General features: G+C 37.0%; 1 protein-coding gene across 3 annotated transcripts in view; it reads left to right on the forward strand.

Moving 5' to 3' along the window:
- The window catches only part of LOC149787381 (serine/threonine-protein phosphatase 4 regulatory subunit 1-like), a 103,763-nt gene that overhangs the window by 15,824 nt on the left and 63,028 nt on the right, over positions 1–24,911 (forward strand). For all 3 annotated transcript variants that reach the window (XM_089977967.1, XM_089977969.1, XM_089977968.1), the window contains exons 5-10: positions 2,880–3,022; positions 4,269–4,329; positions 5,791–5,876; positions 12,777–12,881; positions 14,928–14,993; positions 23,665–23,823. In XM_089977967.1, the coding sequence (XP_089834093.1) occupies positions 2,880–3,022; positions 4,269–4,329; positions 5,791–5,876; positions 12,777–12,881; positions 14,928–14,993; positions 23,665–23,823 (620 nt within the window). The remainder of the gene's footprint in view (positions 1–2,879; positions 3,023–4,268; positions 4,330–5,790; positions 5,877–12,776; positions 12,882–14,927; positions 14,994–23,664; positions 23,824–24,911) is intronic.

Raw genomic sequence — 24,911 nt, forward strand, 5'->3', positions numbered from 1 at the left:
GTCCACGTAGTGTGTAGATGCTGCCAGACTGTGAGATTGCTGGATTCTTGGTTAAAAATGTCATTCACGCAACTTATAAAAGCCAATGTGGGAAGTGTCATGCCAATTAGTTGTTACAATTTGTGATACCCAATGCATACTGGTTTTATTTATTTCAATTTAATTATTGACAAAAAAGTCAAAATGGTTTGCCAAATTAAGTCTTAGTTGTCCAGATAGTCAATACCATTCTTTTGGAGAATGTGTTGGGCAGATCACACCTCCCAGTAAAGGGAGATCAGCAATCTAGCTCGATAAGATTTGAGTTGGGGTTCTCTATCAGGTCAGTGTTGCCTGACCAGCCTTTGCTTAGTTGGAGCCAAACAACAATGAGGGGGGCACTGCTCTACTCACCCCCCAATCCTCTCCCATTAAAAGTCTATATGTAAGTGCAGTACCTCCTCTCGCCGTGAGCAGTTGAGAGAAAACTAATATCCATATTGGAGGATGAGAAGCCTTTCCTGTCCTAATAAACTTGCTACCTGGGGCAGTCCTTCCTAACCATGAAATGACAGTAGGATCATGGCATTCTTTCAGTTCTAGCAAGTTAACAGAGGATCTTGTATGAGATGGTTCCTCCTTGTCTCTCCCCTGCTACCTTACCACTTACTGGAGTGTCACAAAAGGGTTGGGTTTTTTGGGACCCAAGCCTGCCTCCAAGTTCAGATGTATGGAGTTTAAAGGCTGTATCCTTGTCACAATAGCCTTGTGTGACTCTTTTAATTTTGGTTACCTTTTACGTCTTCTGATGGAGGATTCTTTGCCTCATTTTTGCATCAACATTTGTTGCAGATGGTTGCCAAAATTTGAGGTATGCATTCTTAATGTTCATGAAGCTATTATTGGAGATGCTTAACATTCACAGGTATAATGCTCCGGGCATAAAAATTTTTTTTTTTTTTTTACTAATCACAAGAATAACTTTCTATGGGATGTTCCCCAGGACTGGTAGACTTTCTTTTGCAACCAACCAGGAAGTGTCTTCACCCTGATCACCCATCAGGTCTTTCCTCAATGTTCTTTATAGGGATTTCAGCCTAGGTAGTCCAGAAAGCAACACCAATTTAAGCCTCCCTCTGGCCTATCGTGACTTAGATCAAGCATCCAAAAGGTTAAAGCAAGGAGGTCTGAGGGCTGCCTGCAGGGGAGAGACAGGGAAGAGGAGGGGACTCTGGCATGTATTCCCTTTTGTAGATCCTGTGGTTGCTCAGCTGGTGTTATTTTTAGAGCAGGCACATTGGAAATTACATGGGTCCTCTCCATTATACAGTAAGGATACCAGTGTTGTTCCTGGGAATGTTTCTTACAGTGACCTTTCCTTTTTTTTTAAGTAGTCAGAGCTACATCATTTAAGTGAAAAGTACACACACTGCTGTAGAAAAGCACAGCAGAGAGTGGCAAATGATCCAGCCTTCTGCTCTAGGATGTCATGGTCTCCTAAAAAATGTTTTGGCCTGTCATTGATTTTTCTGCTATAAACTTGTTTCTTCATTTAAGCTCCATCGATTTTAAAATGCATATCTGCACTCCCAGAACTTCACTTCACACTGGTATTATCTCCCGTATGACCTGGCTTGGGATGTTTTCCAGTTTTGAGCTCTGCTGTTCATCCTATCCCCCCAGAGCTTTTACTTGAGTGACAGGAGTAGTTGCTATCCACTTGAGTGCTTTGGAAATCTTCCATCCTCCATTATTTTGACAACAGGACAATGGCATTGTTGAAGAGACCCTTTGACAAGATTTATTTTGCTGCTGGTCCACAGTGAGCTGCATAGTCCGGTACCTCCCTTAATGATGCTTCTTTTAAATCTCTTTGGAATGTTGAGGGCTTGATTAAAAAAACCACATGAATCATATGACACCAGTCTTCGGGTTTTGAATCTCGGGCTTGGCCAATGTGGGTATGTGAGAAAGTTTGTCAATAGCTACCTGTGTATCTGGTTTTTCTTGGAGCGTTTCCTGGTTCTACCTTCATGAAATATACTGGCTGTCGTGTTAGCCTATCTGGTTCTGAAAAATGGCATCAAACACATAACAGCGGCTACTTTGGTGAAAAAGCTTTCTTCAGTAGACTCACCCCTGTAGATATGCCCAGTCACAGTTGTATTTATGATTGGTATGAATTATATTCACATTAAGAAGCATCTCTTGTATGTGTCAGATTTTCTCTCCCTGCTCAAGATTTCTCTTCTAATGGGTGGTTGGAATTACGGGCTTGCATAAGACAAGATTAATAAGCGTTATATTATTGAAACATGTGAACCTTCTCCCCAAAGTACATTTGACCATGACCTGACATTTTAATAACAATTATGTGCAGCGTTCTATCTATTTTATCATTAATAATTGTGAGGATAGTTTTTGAAGTCTGTATATTTTTGGTTCACATAATTATTTTAACCTTGCTCAAATGTTCAACCAGAAAGAGGCAGGATGCAAGTATGGATCAAGGGTTTAAAATGGGGCTGGAGGTGGGCATATAGGTTGTGTCAGTAAGAAACGGCTGGTCAGTGGCCACTAATCATGTCCATGTTAAAGTAGATCATCTTTGCTGTGCTATTTGCAAATTGTAAATGATGACTACCATATTTTTATTGTTCTGCCTGATAAGGTCATGTATTTTGATTTGATCAAGGTGAAAATACTCCATCCTGTCCTAAAATTTACCTTTCTCAAGCAAACACATTTCCTTAATGGTCCCATTTTCATGATGTCTGCCAGTCAGTTTTTAGAAGATATATTACTGTTTTATTAAGACTAGTTTTTGTAGTGTTGTTAGCTTTTTGTATGTACTTCAAAGTTTAACTGTTTCTAGTTGAATGTAAAATTTAAATTTATAGATCCTATTGTGCGGTCGGAGTTGATGGAACAAGTGCCTCATATCGCAGTTTACTGCCAAGAACACCATGATACCTTCCAGAATGCAGTGCCCATGTATGTTCTTCCTATGGTGGTTAGATTTCTCAACGACTCCAACAATCAGGTCGATTTTGTTTCAAAGACTTTTTTTTTTTATCATGGGGTAGGGATGGGATTCAAAACAGATGTACGACTTTATTTAGGGACATATTGATAGTATAGGAATCGATTATCAGCCACTTTCAGCGTGATATTCTGATGATTGTATCTTGCTACAATAATTTTACATTCCTTGTTAACTCCCACTGCTCATGTTAGCATAAATTGAATGACATATTGGTTGGTCTCCTGTCATAACATTTGAGAAGTGGTTGAGAATCATCATTGCTTTTTGTATTGTCAACTGATCTGTTTATTGTGTTAACTGAGTAATAGAAAGGTTATAAACCACTTGATCTACCCATTGTGTTCAAGACTACAGGGAAAATAAGCCTAGTTGATACGGAAGAATAAAAAGGAACAGTCATATTTGGTGGAGGGTAGGCAGGAAAGGCAACAGTTAGGTTTATTGAACATGAGTTGATTTAAGCATATCTGATGACATAAGACTGCAATTGTCATTTAGAAGAAAAAAGTCCAAGAATTAAATCAAATTGAGAGATGGCAAGAAGCCTTTGAGTTCCATAAAGTTTTCAACTGCAGGTTTTTGCAACTGTACTTTAGAAAGGTATGGTCTGCATGTTGCTAACAAACTTTTTAATTAAAAAGAATATTTACTTTCACTGCATCAGTCTCAAATATAACTTAAGAACTTTTTAAATGCCTGATTTCCAACATTACAATAGCAGTGCATATTATTTTGTTACACCATACTTGAAAACAGGATGACTGTTATTTATTTTGTATGGGTTGACAGTTCTGGCATGTAGCTAACTCTGACATCTGAATTACGGCCCTCTAAAAAATCTTCTGATCTAACTGAACAAAACAAAAAGTAATATTTTTGCTAGAAGACTTCTTTTGCTGTTCAATTTTTCTTGACTGAATATGGTGCAGATCTGATATCCATTTGTAACAAATTGCTATATCATGCTGAGACAATCTTTCCCAAAGACATACTGCAGCAGCTGGCCCAGGCTGGCCTGTGTGTGTTTCAAACCATCAACTCGTGGACTGATGTTCCACCAACCTACCACATCTCCTTATATGGAGTCGGTACTTCTTATACAAATAAATCAATGCAAAATAGTCTATGAAGGAGGGGCAGTAAAGATTGACTCCTCCCCACCCTGTGAGAATTACTTACATTGAATATTGATGTTAGGTTTGTGTTCGAACAATATCAGTTAAACTTTTGCTTTATGTTTCAGGTCAGGAAAACAAGTCAAGCGGCTTTACTTGTCTTGCTGGAACAAGACTTGATGGACAAAGGTATTTAGTACAAATTCTTTAGATGGGCACCATGGGGCAGAAAAATGTTGAAAATCCATGGTTGTCCTTTTGGTAATCCACTTTGAAAAATTTGGTTGCCCAGCAGATTTTTCTGGTTGCCTGGAAAATTGCCTGTTGTCCCCAAAAGATTGTAATCAAAATTATTCAAAAGCTTTTATGTTACACATTGAGCATGGAATCAACAATTTATTCCCCTATGTTTCCCAAATCTTGATGCTGTGCTCATAAGAAAATGAAAAATGTGCTTGCAAATCAAGGTTTGCAGTGTTAAGTGTTTGACGCCTGTTGGTGCAACAATTTCAAATAAATCATCTTTACTAATTTCATGTAGGTTGGAATATATGTAAGGCCACTTAAATTTGATAGGGCCAGTAGCAAATAGAACCATGTGTCACTGCCATGCAGTCTTCGTGAAATCCAACTTTTTAATAGGGGATGTGATCTAAACCCTGCCTCTGTATAACTGACCAGATATCTAACTTGTTATAGTCTGAAGAAATTGTCACTAATATCCATTTTGCCCCTCATCCATCACAAACAAAAGGCATCAAGAATATGAAAATAATGTTGCTCCTTTCATTCATTGATTTATATTTTCTAACTCTATTTCCATGAAGTAGTTCCTAATATTGTCACCTTTAGTGCATTTAAAACGCAACAGAACCTCTTCATTAACATGGTGTCCATGTTTGCCTGAGTGAATTTGTATTTCACAAAACAGGTGTTTTGTAATAAATAGTGTTCCATAATACCTGGATGATTTTGTAAATTACTGTAAAGTTGAGATATAAGAGTAAATCCCCCCGCTGCCCCCCTTTTTTTAATTAAAAAAATTTGTTTTACAATATTAGAATCAGATAGTACATACATTTGATGCAGACAACACTGTTTAGCTTCTGTGATGTGTAGGCCTTGCATCTACCTGTTCACTGAAAATGGACTCTTCCAGCAATTGGAAAATGACATTGATCATGCTCCTTCTTTAAACTGAAAACTTTTGTTTGGTTAGAAATGCAAAGATGACTGTGTTAGGGACTGCTTGGTTACAATTGATGTGGAAATTGTAAATCGCAAGGAAATGATTTTGTGCATTCTTCTATTCTATATTGATGATGCTTTTCATTTTTTAAGTTTATATGGGCCGAAACTATAGTTATGTAATAGTATTATCCATCCTGTGAATATTGAGATGTCGGCAACACCATTGTCATGGATGAAATTTATTATCACGTCCATTTGTGAAAATCATGGGTATACAAGTGTCTGTACTTTGTGATAGTATTACTATAGGTCTGAAGTATGTATCCAGAAACGGTATAACTTGTAAATTCATGGTAAAATAATAAACTTGATCACAGTACAACTTAGTGGATGTAGGTTAGGTAATCTGTTTACATCATCTCACAGATCTTTTATTTCTCCCTCTGTTTCTTGATTCAGGTGATGTGGAGGAGCAGGTAGTAAATGTGATCCTGGAACTGTCCAGCCCCGACAGCCTGGATGACTACAGGACAGAAGCTGCAGCTGTAAGAACTTGTACAATTGTCATTGACTTGACAGTTGTGAGCTTGAAAATAACTGGCAAATGTAGTCAGATTTCTTAAGTTGCTCATGGATGGAGCACTGGTAACTGTTTGTGGGAGTTGACTGGTTACATGAGGTAAAATAGTGTGGAGAAAATCCAGCACTGATTATAAAAGGTTCCTGGTCAGAGCTGACTGTTTTTGGGAGTTTAGATTTTGTTCACTTATTTCTGCATAACAGGGTTCATGGAAAATCAATTTCATTGGGTGGTTCTTGGTCCTTAATACTTGTTCCTTCACTGTCAGTTCAGAGCTCAACAATGTGTACATCGTCTACATTCAGTTTGAAAGACATGGGTAGTGAGATGTTTTTATTGCTCATCTTGCTACTCTGTCTTTTCTACTGAGTGTGTGAACTACCACACTTGTAAGACGACTATACCTATCTTGGAAGGACCTAAAGAAAGAATTCTGCAAGAAATGTCAATTATTCAAAGTGTGAAGGATGAAATATTAAAGCTGCCCTTAAGAGTTGGTTGTTTAACAGAATAGAGGGTGTTGGAATGATAGGGAAAACTAGAAAGATGGTCAATATTGATAGGAGGTGGTCAAGTCAAACATTAATCCTAATAGATTAGATGATGAATCTTTTGCCTTTCCATAAATGTTGTACATACCTGCTTATAAGTCAGATCTGTCTGCAAACTGCACAGACCCGGAATAATGCATTGACAGATCTGGGTCTGTACAGTTTGTTAGGAACAATCTATAAAACAAAGTCCATGATCTGCTGGTGCATTATGTGACAGCAGACCAGGGTATGCATTTGCAGTTGAATCAAACATGTCAATGAGTATATACATTAGACTGAGTGCTTCTGTGGTCTCTCCGTCTTGGACAGGTTGTGTATAGAGGTTGATTTCTTGTACACTGTTCATCTAAGGCCTATCCATGTTTAATGGTGAAAATCTGTTGGGAAAATGATTCTTCTAATCATTACATGTTACTACCATCAGCACATGGATGTCTGTACTGACCAGGTGACTGTGATTTGGAAACATGAACATATCACAGCCTGCTTGGATCAGTATGGCACATTGTAATTCATCTCCAGAAATATAAAATCTTCCATTAGGCACGGAAATGTGATGTATTCTTGGTGTTAATGGGTGATGGCAAATTCAGAAATTTATGATACTCGTAGGTTTTCAATATGCTGTGGATACACTTGAAATTGTGGCTAAATTCAACTGTCTTTAAATTTGAGTATTATCCCGAGATAAGGAATTTTGGGTACGAAATGGGCACTTCCTGCTTTGTTCACCAGGCTGAAGCACCACTGCTCAGGGCATCAGAGTGGTTGTGACATGTTGATTGAATCATATCACAGCCAGCTTTGATGAGCTTGAACAATGTGAATAACAACACAAGAGGAGTTTTCTATACTGTGCTCTGGGAATGACTAATAGGGAGAACAAAGTTGACTCATTTCTTGAAGTTGTAATTAGGATTGAAATCTCTCAGAACAAAATCCTCATTTGAGACTTGTATCATGCAGTTTATTTGTACCTCTCATCTGGGGGATGGATGGAGCAAGTATGTCATAAAGACATAGCTGAAGTAAAAGTTTGACAAAACTGGATACTTTCTTGATACAAGATCTGACTGTTCAGTGTGGGGAAATAAACAGCTGCACAATACACAAACTTTCTGGATGCACAGTATTTATAAAAGAAAAGTTGCAGATTATGAACAGGATGGAAAATGTTGAATTTAACAAGTGACTTTTGAATCATAAAAAGACTAATGTACACACTCTGCACAATATGCATTTTATTGACAAAAATCCTTGGAGTTGTGATCATAATATATTCTAACAAGATACCATAGACCAGACCTTTTATCAGCAACATATGCGTAGAAGATCTGTCGGTGATATTGAATAGGTCAAATGGGGTCTGTTTTGGCACCTGTGACCAGAAATATTGTTTGTCCTGTAGCACCAGTCACATGTTTTAGTGACTTTGTTTCAGATGCATGCCAGACATGAATTCTGGTGGCACTAACAAGCATTAGTTTAAAGAGAAACAGTTTTCTGATCATGGTGCCGAAACATGCCCCATCATGGTTTTCAGAGTGACCCTGTGTCTAAATGGTTGACAATCTAATTGTATGCGTATTAGACAGGATGGTAATTTATGGCAATTTTTCTTGATAAGTACTTTTTTTCTTTCTATATCTGTTGTAGCATGTGATTTGGTTTGACAATAATGGAAAAAAGTTACATGTTTGAGAGATGTGCACCACTTTTTTATGCAGACCAATGTTAATACATTTCCAGTTTACTGCATTGCACCACTTTGATGTTTAACTTAATTGGTTGTGGGTTGAACATTATTAATACATCGCAGATAACCTGTTTGTCTGATACGAATTGTGTCTGTAGGCAAGAGTCTTAGGAAAAGTGTTGGAATTCAACTTGACCTATAACCTATACTTTGGTCCATGGCTAGGCAACTGTCTTCAATGTGTTTTGTAGAGAATGACTTTATGGATTAGAAATGCTTTAAACATTTGATAGTATTGTGATATTGTGACACAACTTTATTTGCCATATTGCAAAAATTAGAATGGGTCTTAGTTGTATAACCCCCTCCTACATACAGAGTTTCTTGCTATGAATTCTTGAATATTAAGCCCTTTTATGATTACTTGGATCTTCAACCTAAATGCGATGGTTACTACAGTGTTCAGTAGATGAAGTAATTTTTTTGATTTGGTAAATTTGTCTTATATTTTACATTTCTTGAAGGTAATTAACATTTATTCTAAAATGTAGCTTGTGTGCACGCCCATTTCCTTTCTGTATTTTTAACCAACATATCTACTGTTAATCACTCTAATTTATCTTTTATTATCTAATTATTCTTTATGCACACTATTTATAACCCCCGTTGAATGGGAGCCTTGAAATGTCATCACCATCGGTTGTGTTTTTGTACTTTTATCCCTTGTAGCTCATAAATATTTTTTTATATACATTGTAACATCCACAGACATCCTTATCCACCTCATTTGAATTAAGTATTCTTCCATTTTGTGGAGCAAAATATGATATAGAATTAAAATAAAGTAAAGTGTAAAAAGAAGTGACAAAAATTGGCAAGATGTTTCTTTTTTTTAATGTGATTGTGTTCTGATGTCGTTCTGTCAGATATCAATTTCATTTCTACATGATAACTTGAGTTTGCCACCATCTACAGTTACTAGATGTTGTGGATGACTTGCCCTTGGACTAACAGAAAAGCCTGTTGAATTTTTGGTGAATCACATCTTGAGGTCACTGCAACTAAAAGAAGAAAAATGGTTTGTGCACACCAAAACAACAATTCTACATCAGATACTTAGGCCAACCTTTTGCTACAAGCTTGTATGTAGGAGTAAGGAAAGCAGTGTTTATTTTGAGTGTATCTTGGGAGATATATCTGTGAAATATGGGAAGCTTCATTTAATTTTCTGGAATATTCAGGGGTGGTCAAAGTGGTAGTGATGTGCTGCCACCATCCCATATCACAGCCAGCTTTGATGAGCCTCTGGGTAGTAGTACAGCTGTCGCACATCATTTTGATTATTAAAAGATGCTTGCATTCAGCATTATTCTGCTGTATCTCAGTGAACCTGTATAGGATCCAAATACCATTGGGACCAGAAATTATGTTTAGACTGTTGAGTAGGAATTTATAATTTAAGGAAAAGACTATCACAAAAGTTAAAATGTTCTGATATATATGTTTATCTGGAGGTTCTTCCAAAACATACACAGTGTTGTTGATGGGCTTAAGGAAGGTAATGTTTCTCTTGGGGGAGGTGTGGGGAAGCTAAATTTTAGTCTGACTTGGATTATCTCCCTGTCACTGAAATAGAACATTCTTTGGATTCGATGATTCAAAATTAGAGTCGTCAAGTCCATGATAAATTGGGCTTCACTACATTTCATTCTTGCAAAACAGCATCAACAGTTTTCGTGAGTTCTAGATGGTTCTTTTGTGACACAAATACTGGCATATTCAGAGGTGTCTAGTTGACAGGGCCAACTTTGCTGATGACTAACATTATGATTACTTTGGCATCCGTGTTCATGTCCACATGTTAATCTGTCCACAGAGTAAACAAGACTCTGTTTAAAAAAAATTCTTGATAAAAGGTGAACTTGATAAAAAAGAACATATCCTATAATGTTTGAAGATCCTTATTTATTAGTTAAAAGGAAGCTTGGAATGGATGATTGGTGTGGGCTGATATACTGACATCATAGAAATTCACTTCAATTTGACCCTTCTACTTTTACTATGATCTACTGACAGAAGAGCATTTGATTAATGGCTTCATATTGAAAATGTATTGCTTTGAAATGGTGGACTTGGATATACCAAAGACATCACAGTGACTGTGATGTGCCTGTAAAGTATCATATCACAGCCAGCTTTGATGAGCTTTGGGTGTTCTTTACAGCAGGAGGAGAAACATTTCATATTTGTTATGACTTAAATTTTCCTGAACTTGTGTAGCTCGGGTTGCTTTGATGACAGAGCATGAGACTATTAATCCCAGAGTCGTTTGATACCTGCAAAGGCATGCTTGGGTGATAGCCTTGAGGTGTCCATGAGGAAAGCCACATGGCTCCCATTTCTTCGGCATGATATAGGCATTCATATGTTACAAGTGCAGTTAAAACCAAACTAAACTGAAATTTATGCTGGTATTGCCTTAATTGGGATCACAAGAACTTGACATTTGGACTAAGAGTATTAATACATTGAAATCACACTAATTGCAGAAATCTTTTGTAGCATACCCATAGTTAACTTCTGATGGGCATTTAATGGTTGCCATAGAAGGTCCATTAAGCCATAATTCATACAAGTAAATTGAAACCCAGTGACATAAATTAAATATGTAGGTAAACTGTCATTATGTTTATTTCAGTGAATGATGATGGATATGATAGGTTTCTATGTGGGGGGAAACTGTGTAGTCAAAGAGGTTGTGATGTGTCGTTTTATCTCATATCACAGCCAGCTTTGATGACATGGAATCCTTTGACAACTGCTTCGGATGAAATGTGAAATAAACTTGAAATTTTTATTAGCAATCAATGACTGTTCACTTGCACTTGAGTTGCAGAGTCTTGGAATTTAACTAATTCAAACTTCCTGTGTGAAATTTTGGTGGAATCTTGTACACTTAAATAATCATTCAAGCATTCATTGGCCAAAAAGTGGGAGAAGGTGAAAACATATGTGAGAAAAAAGCAGCTTTGTTTTCTCAGTGTATTTAGGCAGAATTATAATCAGTAGAACATTTCTGCCTGAATCACCTTCCCAGTGTGTATCCTGGACTACTACTTTACACCATTGTCAGTTGATTCTGTTTATAATTGCCTGTTACAAGGCAGAGGGTATTAATATTGTCCATCTGGCTGTTGTCAATTTCATTTCTGTAAAATAACAAGTTCTCTGCAATGTAGTTCCCCGCATTTGTAGATGGCTTGCACTTACAATAAGGCAGACATGCGAACCCTTATGATTTTGCTTGGTTACCAAAATTACCCTTAAAATACAGACTAGGGGGAAATAAAAGTAAAAACTATGGAAAAATCAACTGCCTTACTGAGACAAGTCTTGTTAGGATTGGCAAGTCTGATAAGAAACCTGTTTATTTTGGACTCAGATGTTCAGAGGTCAAGGTCACAATTTAAAAATGGTTTCTGCATAGCAACCAATTATTTAACCAAAGTCAAGACATAGAATGAAAGAAGAAAAATAGTTTTCTGCATATCTTCAGATTTAGACTGTGTACCTTGACCAAAGGTTGTAGAGAGCTTGCGCTTGATATGTGGAAGAGGAATGTTAATATCTTCATATTTAGACTATGTACCTTGACCAAAGGTTGTAGAGAGCTTGCGCTTGATATGTGGAAGAGGAATGTTAAGATCTTCAGATTTAGACTATGTACCTTGACCAAAGGTTGTAGAGAGCTTGCGCTTGATATGTGGAAGAGGAATGTTGATATCAAAGTCAAATGTGAACGGTAAGGGTTATTGTGGCTCAAAGAAAATTAATTTTTCCAAAAGACTTTTGAATACGAGCAAGTTTCTTGACCAAACTTTTTGAGTGGCTTCCATATTGGGTAATGAAGAAAGGTAGATTAGTGAGTTGTGTTCACGTTAAGTGTAGGAAGAAAATGATAGTTTCTGCACAACAAGTTATTTTAGACTGAGTACCTTGAATAAAGGTCCCAGGTCATTGAGATCCGTTGATCAAAAATCTCCAAAGTTGCCCATGCTCTGCTAAAGACTATTAAACATGGAGTGGGCATAAAATGAGCTGGTCACATTATTCATGTTGCTTTCTCGTTGAACTGGTCATATGGCTCGGTGAGCTCATGATAGGTTTGGCCCTGCATCTGTCGCATCATCTGTCAGCAGCTGATTGGTATCTCTTGGGAGGTCATATTTCTGATCTAGTTTTGATCAGCTTGGAATATAGACTTGTCCTATCAAGAAATTGTGCAAGTTTGATAACGAGTGGGTTACACTTGTATTTTGTGACAGGTTGGTTGAGCTTTTTACCGATCTGGAAGCCAACTTTTGATCAGACTTTACTCAGATCTGGTATACAAGCTTATGTCATGGTGTTGAACAGGTTCTATAATATGTTGAATCATTCCTGAGGTCATCTTGCATATGAATCTCCGAGTTAGTTACCTGCCAAGAGACTATTTTTCATCATTTTTTTTTGCAGTTGGCAGATAGGTTTGTTTTATAATGATACGTGTAAAAAAGGATGTGATTTTTAATATTGCATACAAACATGACAATATTGATGCATTTATTTTTTGTAGCTGATGAGCAAGATGGCCCCTCTAATTGGTAAAGAGATGACTGAAAAGTTCTTCTTGAGTCGTTTCTGTGAGATGTGTAGTGATCCTCTTTTTCACGTACGAAAGGTAGGCTGTAGATAAAGTAAGTGGATTAGAGCTAATTTCTCAGAATCGAGTCAACAATCATTCCACAATTGTTTGCAGACAGGATGCAGACCTACCAACTCATAATTTTGCCACAAGTCTTTTGAAAATTAACCTTAAAATACGGACTTGCGGCATACAAGCAAAAACTACAGAAAATGATCTTGCCAACAAATACAGATAATTGGTTCATCCATGTTTTATTTGGATCCAGGCTTCATCTTAGAATTAGTGAATTTAGTCAGGGAACCAGACTAACTTTACAGCAGCAGGTGTCTGCACGATCAAACTGTTGATTATATAATTTTTAAAAAATAGTGTCCAGAAAGCGATGCATGTTTAAGACGAACACGAAAATAAGCTTATAGTGAAGTGTTAATAGTCAACACAAAAAAATGAAAGGAATATTCATATTCTTGTGAATCAGTGCTGCAAAGGACATGATTATGTTTATTGGACATCACATGCCAATTTGAGTATTTCTCATGGCGGGACATATGATAGCCGTCATCATGTGAAATAGAAAAGAATTTCTAAGAATTATGTTAAGTTGAGAGATATCAGCAAGCCGTTGAGTTGCATGGGTTTAGAACTAAAGTTTGTGTAACTGTACTAATGGTAAATAAAAGTATACACATACTTTACAAACTTTTCAGTTGAACATAATGTTTATTGTCGATGCATTCAACTTTTAATTACATTTTCCAGCTTTGCAATAGCAGTTGTTGATATTTTGTTACACCTTACTGAAAACTGGTCAATCTTATGGAAAAAAAATCAACTGCCTCACTAAGACGGACTCCTCAGGGTTGGCAGGCCTGCATGATGTCAGACGTTTATTGGATGTGGGGTCTTTAATAGATGCCTAAGGGGCCCCGAGTGGCCGAGTGGTCTAAAGCGCTCACCGTTACGGATCACTGCCATCTCACCCCTGTCTGCGTGGGTTCGAGTCCAAGGCTCGGCTAGCGTGGGTATGTGGGAAAGCCTGCCAGTAGCTTCTTGTGGGTCGGTGGTTCTTTCCTGGGTTTTCCAGGGTTCTTCCTCCACCAGTTATACTGGCTGCCATGTATAGCCTATCTTGTGCTGAAAAATGGCATTAAACCCTAAAACAACAACAACAACAAAATAATAGATGCCTGTCAGAAATTTTAACTTGCATCTGTTAGCATTTTACATTGAGTGTGGGGTAGATCCTGCCTGTATGTATAATTGGATCACATACTCAGAGGTGGAGGGGGGGTAGATCCTGTTAGCACAATGAACATAAATTGGTACGTACTGTATGCTTAGAGTGGGGATGGAGTACGTCCTTTCTGTACAATCTATATAAATGGCCACTTTCAGAAAGATTTCAACAGGTTCTCTTGAATGGAGGATTGATTTGAATATACTGATGTCATTTATTAATCTTTCATTTTCAGTACTAGTGTTGCTTGAATATCATGTGATACTGATCCCACAACATACCAGTTTAAGGCATTGAGTGGAAATTACAGCTATTGTAGACATACATGTGCATTGAAACAATATAAAATGCTGTTTTTTTTTTCTTTCAAAAAAGGTTAACATTAAGCATTTATAAAAGCTAATATTGTATTCCAAGATCACAATAAGAGTGATTTTTTAAAAATCTTTGGTCTCTAGAAATTTTTTAATAAGATAACGAATTTTGGTGCTTCAGCATCACATGCTGCTAATTTTTCATTGAGTCTTTATATCTGCATTTAGATAACAGTGAAATTGAAAATTGTTACCACACAAAAATTGGTGAAACCACAGAATTTTAATTCGCAAAGTAGTACATGTACTTGCAGTGTAATGACACGCTTTCTTTTCTATAAAGATTTGCTTGCCAAAATTGCAGTTTAATCATCTGAAGTCGACAGTTTGTTTCTTCATATGAATACATTCATGTTTTCCTAGTATATTATTCACAAGTAAGAACTTGGCTCCATTTTGTACATTGAAAAGCACCCTTATTCCACAGCAGGCTAACTTAAAATAATATTTCTTGATGTTAACTTGCAGGTGTGTGCCGCTAACTTTGGTGATATGTGTACAGTTGTTGGGCAAGGCAGCACTGAGTCACAGTTGGTAAGTCCGCATTAGTGTGTTGTTTGAGTATTGTCCAAATTTCCCATTCATGATCGATAAGTTAGAAGGCTAAAATTGAAAAGTTTGCAGATTGGTCAATATAACTGCAACAAAAGCTACTGCAATTCAAGAAAAATAATTTCCAGTTTGACTAAAATTTTGTGGAATTTGTTTCTTTCTAATAGCGATAGTTTATGATTAGCACTACTGTTTGAAGATGTGAGTTTCTTTCGGTTTTGGATACTTAATATGCTTGCATTATCTGTTTATTGTAATTATAGGTTATCCTCTTGGATTATCTGGTTCTTTTGAACATCATTAGCAGTTAATGAAGATTCCATCAGTCGACATGAAAAAGTTTTGGGACAACTTTTGTTATAAGTAAAGTTGGGTTTGCAGCAGAGTTTGCTCGGCATAGTTCATAGAAGAATCTTGAATCTTGGTGGAGGCATGTTGTAAAATATGATTCTATTCTAAGTGTTTGTCACTATAGCTTATCTTTCATTCTAAAGTGACTTTCTTGAGCAACATTAGTTGTACTGGTTGAAAACCAGAATAGTTTATGCTGTCAGCATCTATTGTATTTTTTTTTTAAAATTGTTCTTCATGGAATAAGGTCATGAAACAGGTCTCATACTTTCATTCTGATGTTTAATAACATTGATGCCCTTCTAGCATCCAATACGGCTTAATAATTTATAGTTTCTTCAGCTCAAGTGATCATCTTGGCAATATGGGAGTTTCACTAAAACACTTTGTACATTGTATGATGTTGATCTGACTACTATCATGGTTGTTATGACAATCGTGTTACTTCTGTACTTCTTAAATTAATGATAATATTGACTTGGGATATTCACTAAAACACTCCTTATGATAAATAGTTTTTCCTAATTGAAATCTTGGAAAATGTTGGGAGAAGGAATAGATCTGTTTCAGACCAGGAAAGGTCCTTTAATTTTGCAAATGATGATCAAAGTAGTGAAAAAAATGTTAATTTTTAGCCACCTCTTCACGACAGAAAAATGCATCAGGTTGTAATTGATGTAATCACGGCCTAACTTGATCCATTTCATCCCAGAATTTGTTTAGGTTATGGTTCTATTCAGATGATGTGATGGCTGTAAAGTAATTTCAGGTGCTTAGGTGATAGTCAAGTAGTCTCTTTACCCCTTGGTCTGCTCTGTATCTGTGTTTTACTTTATGTATGTGGGACACAAGAAGACTAGTCTGACATCACATTATGCCAGCACATGTGCTTCATTTGAGATGGTAAATGTTAGAGAAAAATAAAGCTCATCTTCCCTTGTTCCTGTTCCTGTTTTGATACTTAAAGTTAACAAAAATATATTGTGATAAATCTTTGCCTGTTGTTTGCTAGTCCACACCGGGAACGTGTTATGCATGATTATTGTCATGACCAACTCACCTTTTAATGAATTTTGTCATCAGACCTTGCATAGTATGTAGAAATCTACTTTTTTTGCCACTTTAAGTGCAGGATCTCTTGTTCTAGGTGTCCTTCACAATGACTGAATTCAGTATACAGCCCAAAGTGGGATTAAATTGAATGTAGATGATATGGTACTAACCAGACTAGTCCAGTATATCTGTCCTGAAGCCTATACAGAGGGACAGTTTGTGGCCCATGTCAAGTTGTCAGATGTAAGATGTGATTTGGACATTTTCTGTACAAATCACCAAAATGACCCTTCAACTGACCATGACTCAAGAGTCATGAGAAATATCAGCAAGTGCCAAAAATGTACACTGATGTGTTGTGGACATGTTTGTCTGCTTGAATTCGCACAATTTAATGAATAGGTGAGATCAGGCCCAAAAACTTTTGGATATTGTTAGTACAGGCCGAAATATCAGAATACAACAAGCCATAAGTTAGGCACAGGAAAGACCACTTGTCCTGACTCAATCTGACTGTGTAATTGATTGCAAAGGAAGAACTTGATACGTACTCACTCATCCCTGCCAAGTAGATGCGTAGCCTTGCAGGGAGGCTTTGTATATTATGGGGTGCATTTGCATTTGATTGGTCAAGCTTGTTACCTTTTTAGAGTCTATACTTTGGACCAAATTGATTTATACTTGGTAAATAGGCTAATGTTTTAAAGATGTTGCAAAAATGTTAACATGAGCAAGACCTAGGTATCTGTGTGATTTGATCTTGCATCTGATTGGCGAAGTTTTTTCTAACCATACTGGTGATTAATAGGATTATGATTAAACTCTTTAAATGGATGTACGTCAGATTGGTGTACATCATCGTAGGCTTGGCTCTTTAAATGGATGTACGTCAGATTGGTGGACATCATCATAGGCTTGGCTCTTTAAAGGGATGTACGTCAGATTGGTGTACATCATCGTAGGCTTGGCTGAGTAGGATTACATATAAAACTCTTTAAATGGATGTACGTCAGATTGGATTACATCATCATAGGCTTGGCTGAGTAGGATTACATATAAAACTCTTTAAATGGATGTTCGTCAGATTGGTGGACATCATCATAGGCTTGGCTGAGTAGGATTACATATAAAACTCTTTAAATGGATGTACGTCAGATTGGATTACATCATCATAGGCTTGGCTGAGTAGGATTACATATAAAACTCTTTAAATGGATGTTCGTCAGATTGGTGTACATCATCATAGGCTTGGCTGAGTAGGATTACATATCAAACTCTTTAAAGGGATGTACGTCAGATTGGATTACATCATCATAGGCTTGGCTGAGTAGGATTACATATAAAACTCTTTAAATGGATGTTCGTCAGATTGGTGTACATCATCATAGGCTTGGCTGAGTAGGATTACATATAAAACTCTTTAAATGGATGTACGTCAGATTGGATTACATCATCATAGGCTTGGCTGAGTAGGATTACATATAAAACTCTTTAAATGGATGTTCGTCAGATTGGTGTACATCATCATAATCTTGGCTGAGTAGGATTACATATCAAACTCTTTAAATGGATGTTCGTCAGATTGGTATACATCATCATAGGCTTGGCTGAGTAGGATTACATATAAAACTCTTTAAATGGATGTTCGTCAAATTGGATTACATCATCATAGGCTTGGCTGAGTAGGATTACATATCAGACTCTTTAAATGGATGTTCGTCAGATTGGTGTACATCATCATAGGCTTGGTTGAGTAGGATTACATATAAAACTCTTTAAATGGATGTTCGTCAGATTGGTGTACATCATCATAGGCTTGGCTGAGTAGGATTACATATCAAACTCTTTAAATGGATGTTCGTCAGATTGGTGTACATCATCATAGGCTTGGCTGAGTATGATTACATATCAAACTCTTTAAATGGATGTACGTCAGATTGGTGTACATCATCATAGGCTTGGCTGAGTAGGATTACATATAAAACTCTTTAAAGGGATGTACGTCAGATTGGATTACATCATCATAGGCTTGGCTGAGTATGATTACATATAAAACTCTTTAAATGGATGTTCGTCAGATTGGTGTACATCATCATAGGCTTGGCTGAGTAGGATTACATATAAAACTCTTTAAAGGGATGTACGTCAGATTGGTGTACATCATCATAGGCTTGGCTGAGTAGGATTACATATAAAACTCTTTAAAGGGATGTACGTCAGATTGGATTACATCATCATAGGCTTGGCTGAGTAGGATTACATATAAAACTCTTTAAATGGATGTTCGTCAGATTGGTGTACATCATCATAGGCTTGGCTGAGTAGGATTACATATCAAACTCTTTAAAGAGATGTTCGTCAGATTGGATTACATCATCATAGGCTTGGCTGAGTAGGATTACATATAAAACTCTTCAATTGGATGTACGTCAGATTGGTGTGCATCATCATAGGCTTGGCTGAGTAGGATTACATATAAAACTCTTTAAATGGATGTACGTCAGATTGGCGTACATCATCATAGGCTTGGCTGAGTATGATTACATATAAAACTCTTTAAATGGGTGTATGTCAGATTGGTGTACATCATCGTAGGCTTGGCTCTTTAAATGGATGTACGTCAGATTGGTGTACATCATCGTAGGCTTGGCTCTTTAAATGGATGTACATCAGATTGGTGTACGTCATCATAGGCTTGGCTGAGTAGGATTACATATAAAACTCTTTAAATGGATGTACGTCAGAGTGGTGTACATCATCGTAGGCTTGGCTCTTTAAATAAATGTACGTCAGATTGGTGTACATCATCGTAGGCTTGGCGCTTTAAATGGATGTACGTCAGATTGGTGTACATCATAGGCTTGGCTGAGTAGGATTACATATAAAACTCTTTAAATGGATGTACGTCAGATTGGTGTACATCATCATAGGCTTGGCTGAGTAGGATTACATATAAAACTCTTTAAATGGGTGTATGTCAGATTGGTGTACATCATCGTAGGCTTGGCTCTTTAAATGGATGTACGTCAGATTGGTGTACATCATCGTAGGCTTGGCTCTTTAAATGGATGTACATCAGATTGGTGTACGTCATCATAGGCTTGGCTGAGTAGGATTACATATAAAACTCTTTAAATGGATGTACGTCAGAGTGGTGTACATCATCGTAGGCTTGGCTCTTTAAATGAATGTACGTCAGATTGGTGTACATCATCGTAGGCTTGGCGCTTTAAATGGATGTACGTCAGATTGGTGTACATCATAGGCTTGGCTGAGTAGGATTACATATAAAACTCTTTAAATGGATGTACGTCAGATTGGTGTACATCATCATAGGCTTGGCTGAGTATGATTACATATAAAACTCTTTAAATGGATGTACGTCAGATTGGTGTACATCATCATAGGCTTGGCTGAGTATGATTACATATAAAACTCTTTAAATGGATGTATGTCAGATTGGTGTACATCATCGTAGGCTTAGCTGTTTAAATGGATGTACGTCAGATTGGTGTACATCATCATAGGCTTGGCTGAGTAGGATTACATATAAAACTCTTTAAATGGATGTACATCAGATTGGTGTACATCATCATAGGCTTGGCTGAGTAGGATTACATATCAAACTCTTTAAATGGATGTACGTCAGATTGGTGTACATCATCATAGGCTTGGCTGAGTATGATTACATATAAAACTCTTTAAATGGATGTATGTCAGATTGGTGTACATCATCGTAGGCTTAGCTGTTTAAATGGATGTACGTCAGATTGGTGTACATCATCATAGGCTTGGCTGAGTAGGATTACATATAAAACTCTTTAAATGGATGTACGTCAGATTGGTGTACATCATCATAGGTTTGGCTGAGTAGGATTACATATAAAACTCTGCATCTGTTTGATGTTATTTTGCATCTGATTGGCAGAGCTTGTCAACAATTTAACCTTTATGATCCAATTTTCATCTTGTTAAATAGTCTTGTATTATGATATTAGATGGATTCAGTTACTAGTAAGATCTACACATATTATTAAATAATGTTGTATATGATTGACTAAGCTTGTTTCCCTCCTGGAGACCAATTCCTGTTGGATTGTTTTGATGTGTTATATGGGATGGTAACACCAGTGCGTTATTTAGTACTGAGGTAATTGGAGTAAAGTGTCTTGCCCATGAACAAAGTATTCACTATGGCATTCTAACCAATGAGTGACAATGGTTCAACCTTAGTTTATATTACCATCAATCTAGACAGATTTTGTAACAGCCTGTGCATATTTTTGCGATACTTTCAATTGGATTGGCCGAGTTAGGTACCTGTCAAGCTCTAAAATATTTTCGTATCCAGGTTCCATTCAGTATAAATGGGTTGATATCATGAGCAAAAGACTGCACCAACTAAATTTTATCAGGATGTTGTAAAATAGGTGAAATTAACACGATATATTAATGTTGGTTGATAGTTGGCATTGCTTGTATTCTTATAGTTACATTACATAAGTGTCTAAGTGAAATGGTCAACTTGTGTGAGCTAGGTGAGCAATATCAGGCCCACATTTGCTTCTTGTGTTTTGAGTTGTAAACTTTTTAAACATTTTTCTTGACACTGTACCCATGTTTTGAGTTGGAAACATTTTGTTGACACTGTACCCTTGTTTTGAGTTGTAAACTTTTTGAAACATTTTTCTTGACACTGTACCCTTGTTTTGAGTTGGAAACTTTTTTGAAACATTTTTCTTGACACTGTACCCTTGTTTTGAGTTGGAAACTTTTGGAAACATTTTTCTTGACACTGTATCCTTGTTTTGAGTTGGAAACGTTTGGGAACATTTTTGCTGACACTACCCTTGTTTTGAGTTGGAAACATTTTGATGGCACTGTACCCTTGTTTTGAGTTGCTTGTTGAAAGTTTTGCATACCATAACCAATTCCCAGCTCATGGAGTCAGAGGAAATAAAATAAGCATATACGAACCATTTTCACATCCAGACTAACATTTGAACTGCTTAATATTTTACTGGACCTTATTGAGTATAAATCCTGACTAGAAGTGTCAGATATCGTTGTTGGATTCCTTTCTTAAAAGTCAAGGTCACAGTGGGTACATTTTTTCTGTCAAATTTTTTTTGCTATAATGAAGATGTCTTCATATAATAGCGACTTAAACTTGCGCCATAGATATAATTAAGAGTTTTAACTCACAGTTCAAGGTCATAGGAGAGAATGTAACTGGATTTACGGCATTTGTCTTCACAATTTCAATGCCCAATCTTTACCTGCTGAACAAATGTTGATATTTTGATGAGACATCTTGTATGCATCATGACAATATGTAGATTGTGCCCTAGTCAGACGTACATCTGCATGGTCAGGGTTAAAAAACAACCTTGGAACCTGTTTCCATTGTCTGGTTTGTAACTTTGAGAACTGTAATTGAAAATATTTTGGTGGAACTTGATGTGGATTTAGATTATGATTATGATTTGCTTCACAAAATAGATCAAATTTAAAGTCATATCACTAGAAATGTTAAAAGATGGCTGCTACGTCATGTTCCATTTGTTGGGAGCTGTGGTAGCTCGGTTGGTAGAGTGATGGACTCGTAATTTAAGGGTAAGAGAGTCCGTAACTGTTATTTCCACTGCATGATGTAGCCATTAATATGTTACAATTGAAAAAATAAATGTCCTCTTGTTTATGTGATGGTTTCTTGGTCAGTTTATTTTCTGACTACAGACCTGCCGACCCTTATGATTTTGCCTCAAGTCTTATGAAAATTACCCTTAAAATCTGGACTTAAGCATATAGGCAGAAACTAGGGGAAAATACTCATTGCTGAAAAATCCGGAAAATTTGTTCATCCGTGTTTGATTTGGATCCAGGTTTTATATTAGAATTAGTGAAATTAGACAGGGAACCAGACTAACTTGACAGCAGCACCTCAGATGCTTTAAACTGCTCCTATTTGTTCATGTGAAGCATCTGCATGATCAAACTGTTTATTATCAAAGGGAAAAATTATTTTAAAAAATGGCATCCAGCAAGAGATTCATGTTTAAGATGATAGGGCAAATAAGCCTCTTGAAAAGTGTTAATAATCAACACTGAAGAATTCAAAGGAATATTCAGATTCTTGTGAATAAAAGCTTGAAGGGACACAATTATGTTCATTGGACATCACGAGCCAATTTGAGTATTACTCATGGCAGGAGATATGATTGCCATCGTCATGTGAAATGGAAAATGATAAGAATTAGGTCAGTTTTAGAGATAGCAACAAACCATTGAGCTGCTTAGGATTTGGAAATTGAGTTTGTACAACTGTACTAGTGGTAAATAAAGTGTACACATACTTCACAAACTTTTCAGTTCAACATAATGTTTATTTTCGTTAAGTGTTTCTAATACCAAACTTTTAATTACTTTTTGAGCTTTACAATAGCAGTTTGATATTTTGTTTACACCTTACTGAAAACTGATCAAACTTGGAGAGAAAAAATCACTTGCCTTACTTAGAATGGCTCGTCAGGGTTGGCAGGTCTGAATATAATGCAAGAATACATTTTTTCTTGTATACAATTTCTGGACTGGTGTTTTCATGAACATGTACATGCCCATTCATTTCATATATTTTCAAAGCAGCATTTTGGTCTGCTCAGGTGGTCTAGTGGTTAGAGTCAGCCTTGGATGCTGTAGGTTGCAGGTTAGAATCTGTCCAAGTCATACTAAAGACTTATGAAAATGGAATAGCTGCTTTGCTAGGTGCTCAGTATTAAGCGGTTAGTGTTAGGACTGGGTTGGTGTCAGGATAATGTGACTGGGTGGGACATGAAGCTACACGTCTGTGGCATGATGCCTCAGTGCTAGACATCACTATAAACTGCCATACTGCATACATTATAGCGATATGACTGAACATTTTTTAAAGCTACACACTCAAGTCAGTATATCTAAAGAAAGAAAAAAGTCGTTTTATGTTCGTGATATGAATTAGAACTTGCAAGACTTGCCTACAAAATGACAACAATAACAACAAAAATCATCAGATTCTTCACCAGGCAGAAAGATCTGTTGCCATAGTTATAAAAGAGTCATTGGAAGTGTTGGTGTGTATCTGTATATATATAGAGAGAGAGAGAGAGAGAGAGACACACACGTATACACACATGTTGATGATTTAAGTTATAAATTATTGAAAGCAGTGTTTATTTTAATGTTTGTTGAAATAAGTAATTTTTAATTTCAGTTACCCGAGTTTTACTATCTGTGTGAGGATGGTGTGTGGGGAGTGCGGAAGGCATGTGCAGAGTGCTTCATGGCTGTCTCTTGTGCCTGCTCAGTAGAAATGAGGAAAAAGGAGTTAGCTGGTCTCTTTGTCAACTTACTTTGTGATCAGTCCCGATGGGTAAGTCATCACTTTGGATATAGGACAAGGAGATGGAGAAGAGCCTGATATACATTAATACATGCATAGTGGAGCCTGTGTAATAATGGCCTTCAAGAGTACCAAAGATTCAGGATGGCTATGAGCTAGAAATCTCACAAACCTGAGGGAAAAAATATCTTCCAACAGAGCACCTTCAGAGCCACTATGCACATTGTTTCATGGGGTGGGAATTTGTCACCTCCCATGAGAGAGGGCGCTTTGGCATTTCCTAGTGTAGGTTTTGGTGTCAAAGGTGAAAGGTCCAGATTATTTTGGCTAAAAGTAAACAGATTTTGCAGAAAAAATGTTTGTCTTAGATTCCAGATGAAGCTTGTGGGTATATTCCACTTACGGTCATAAGGAAACCTAATTGATTTTGGAGTGTAAATGTTGGAGATTTGGCAAGTGTAAGAAATACGTGGATTCTGCAGAGCATGTTTAGTTGAAGATTGCATGCATTGAGACCCATTGGTCAGTAAATTTGTCAATCATTTTTCTTCTGAGCTTGCCTTTACAAATCACTGACATCTTACCTATGTGTTGGAGTTTTCGGTCCATCCAGTGTGAGTATGTGAGAAAGCTTGGCAGTAGCTTCCTGTGGGTTGGTGGCTCTTCTTCCTCCACCTGATAAACTGCACGACTTCAACAATCTTCATAGAGGACTGTGAAACACTGGGCAGATGCATAATATTTATGTTGATATGTTTTCTGTTTTACTGATATTTTTGGCAATTTATGGGAAAATGTTTTAGGTGTATTGCTGGTAGGAGAGATAAGCATTTGAATTTCATATGTGTGTTAAACAGGGTCTGTCCTAGAACTGAAAATTGATGGTGGCAGGGGATATTACCTTCAAAAGAGGTGGTATTTATTCATGCTAGTTACCCCAGGTGGTCAAGTGCTTTACCATTCCGGATCACTGCTATCTCACTTCTTTCTGCATGGGTTCAAGTCTCAGGCTCAGCTAAGGTGGGTACGTGAGAAAGCCTGCCAGTAGCTTCTTGTGGGTCGGTGGTTCTTCCCATGGTTTTCCAGGGTTCTTCTTCCACCAATTATACTGGCCGCCA

Source organism: Sinohyriopsis cumingii, chromosome 12, assembly GCF_028554795.1.
Source record: "Sinohyriopsis cumingii isolate HCF-2022 chromosome 12, ASM2855479v2, whole genome shotgun sequence".
In the NCBI taxonomy this organism is placed as follows: domain Eukaryota; kingdom Metazoa; phylum Mollusca; class Bivalvia; order Unionida; family Unionidae; genus Sinohyriopsis; species Sinohyriopsis cumingii.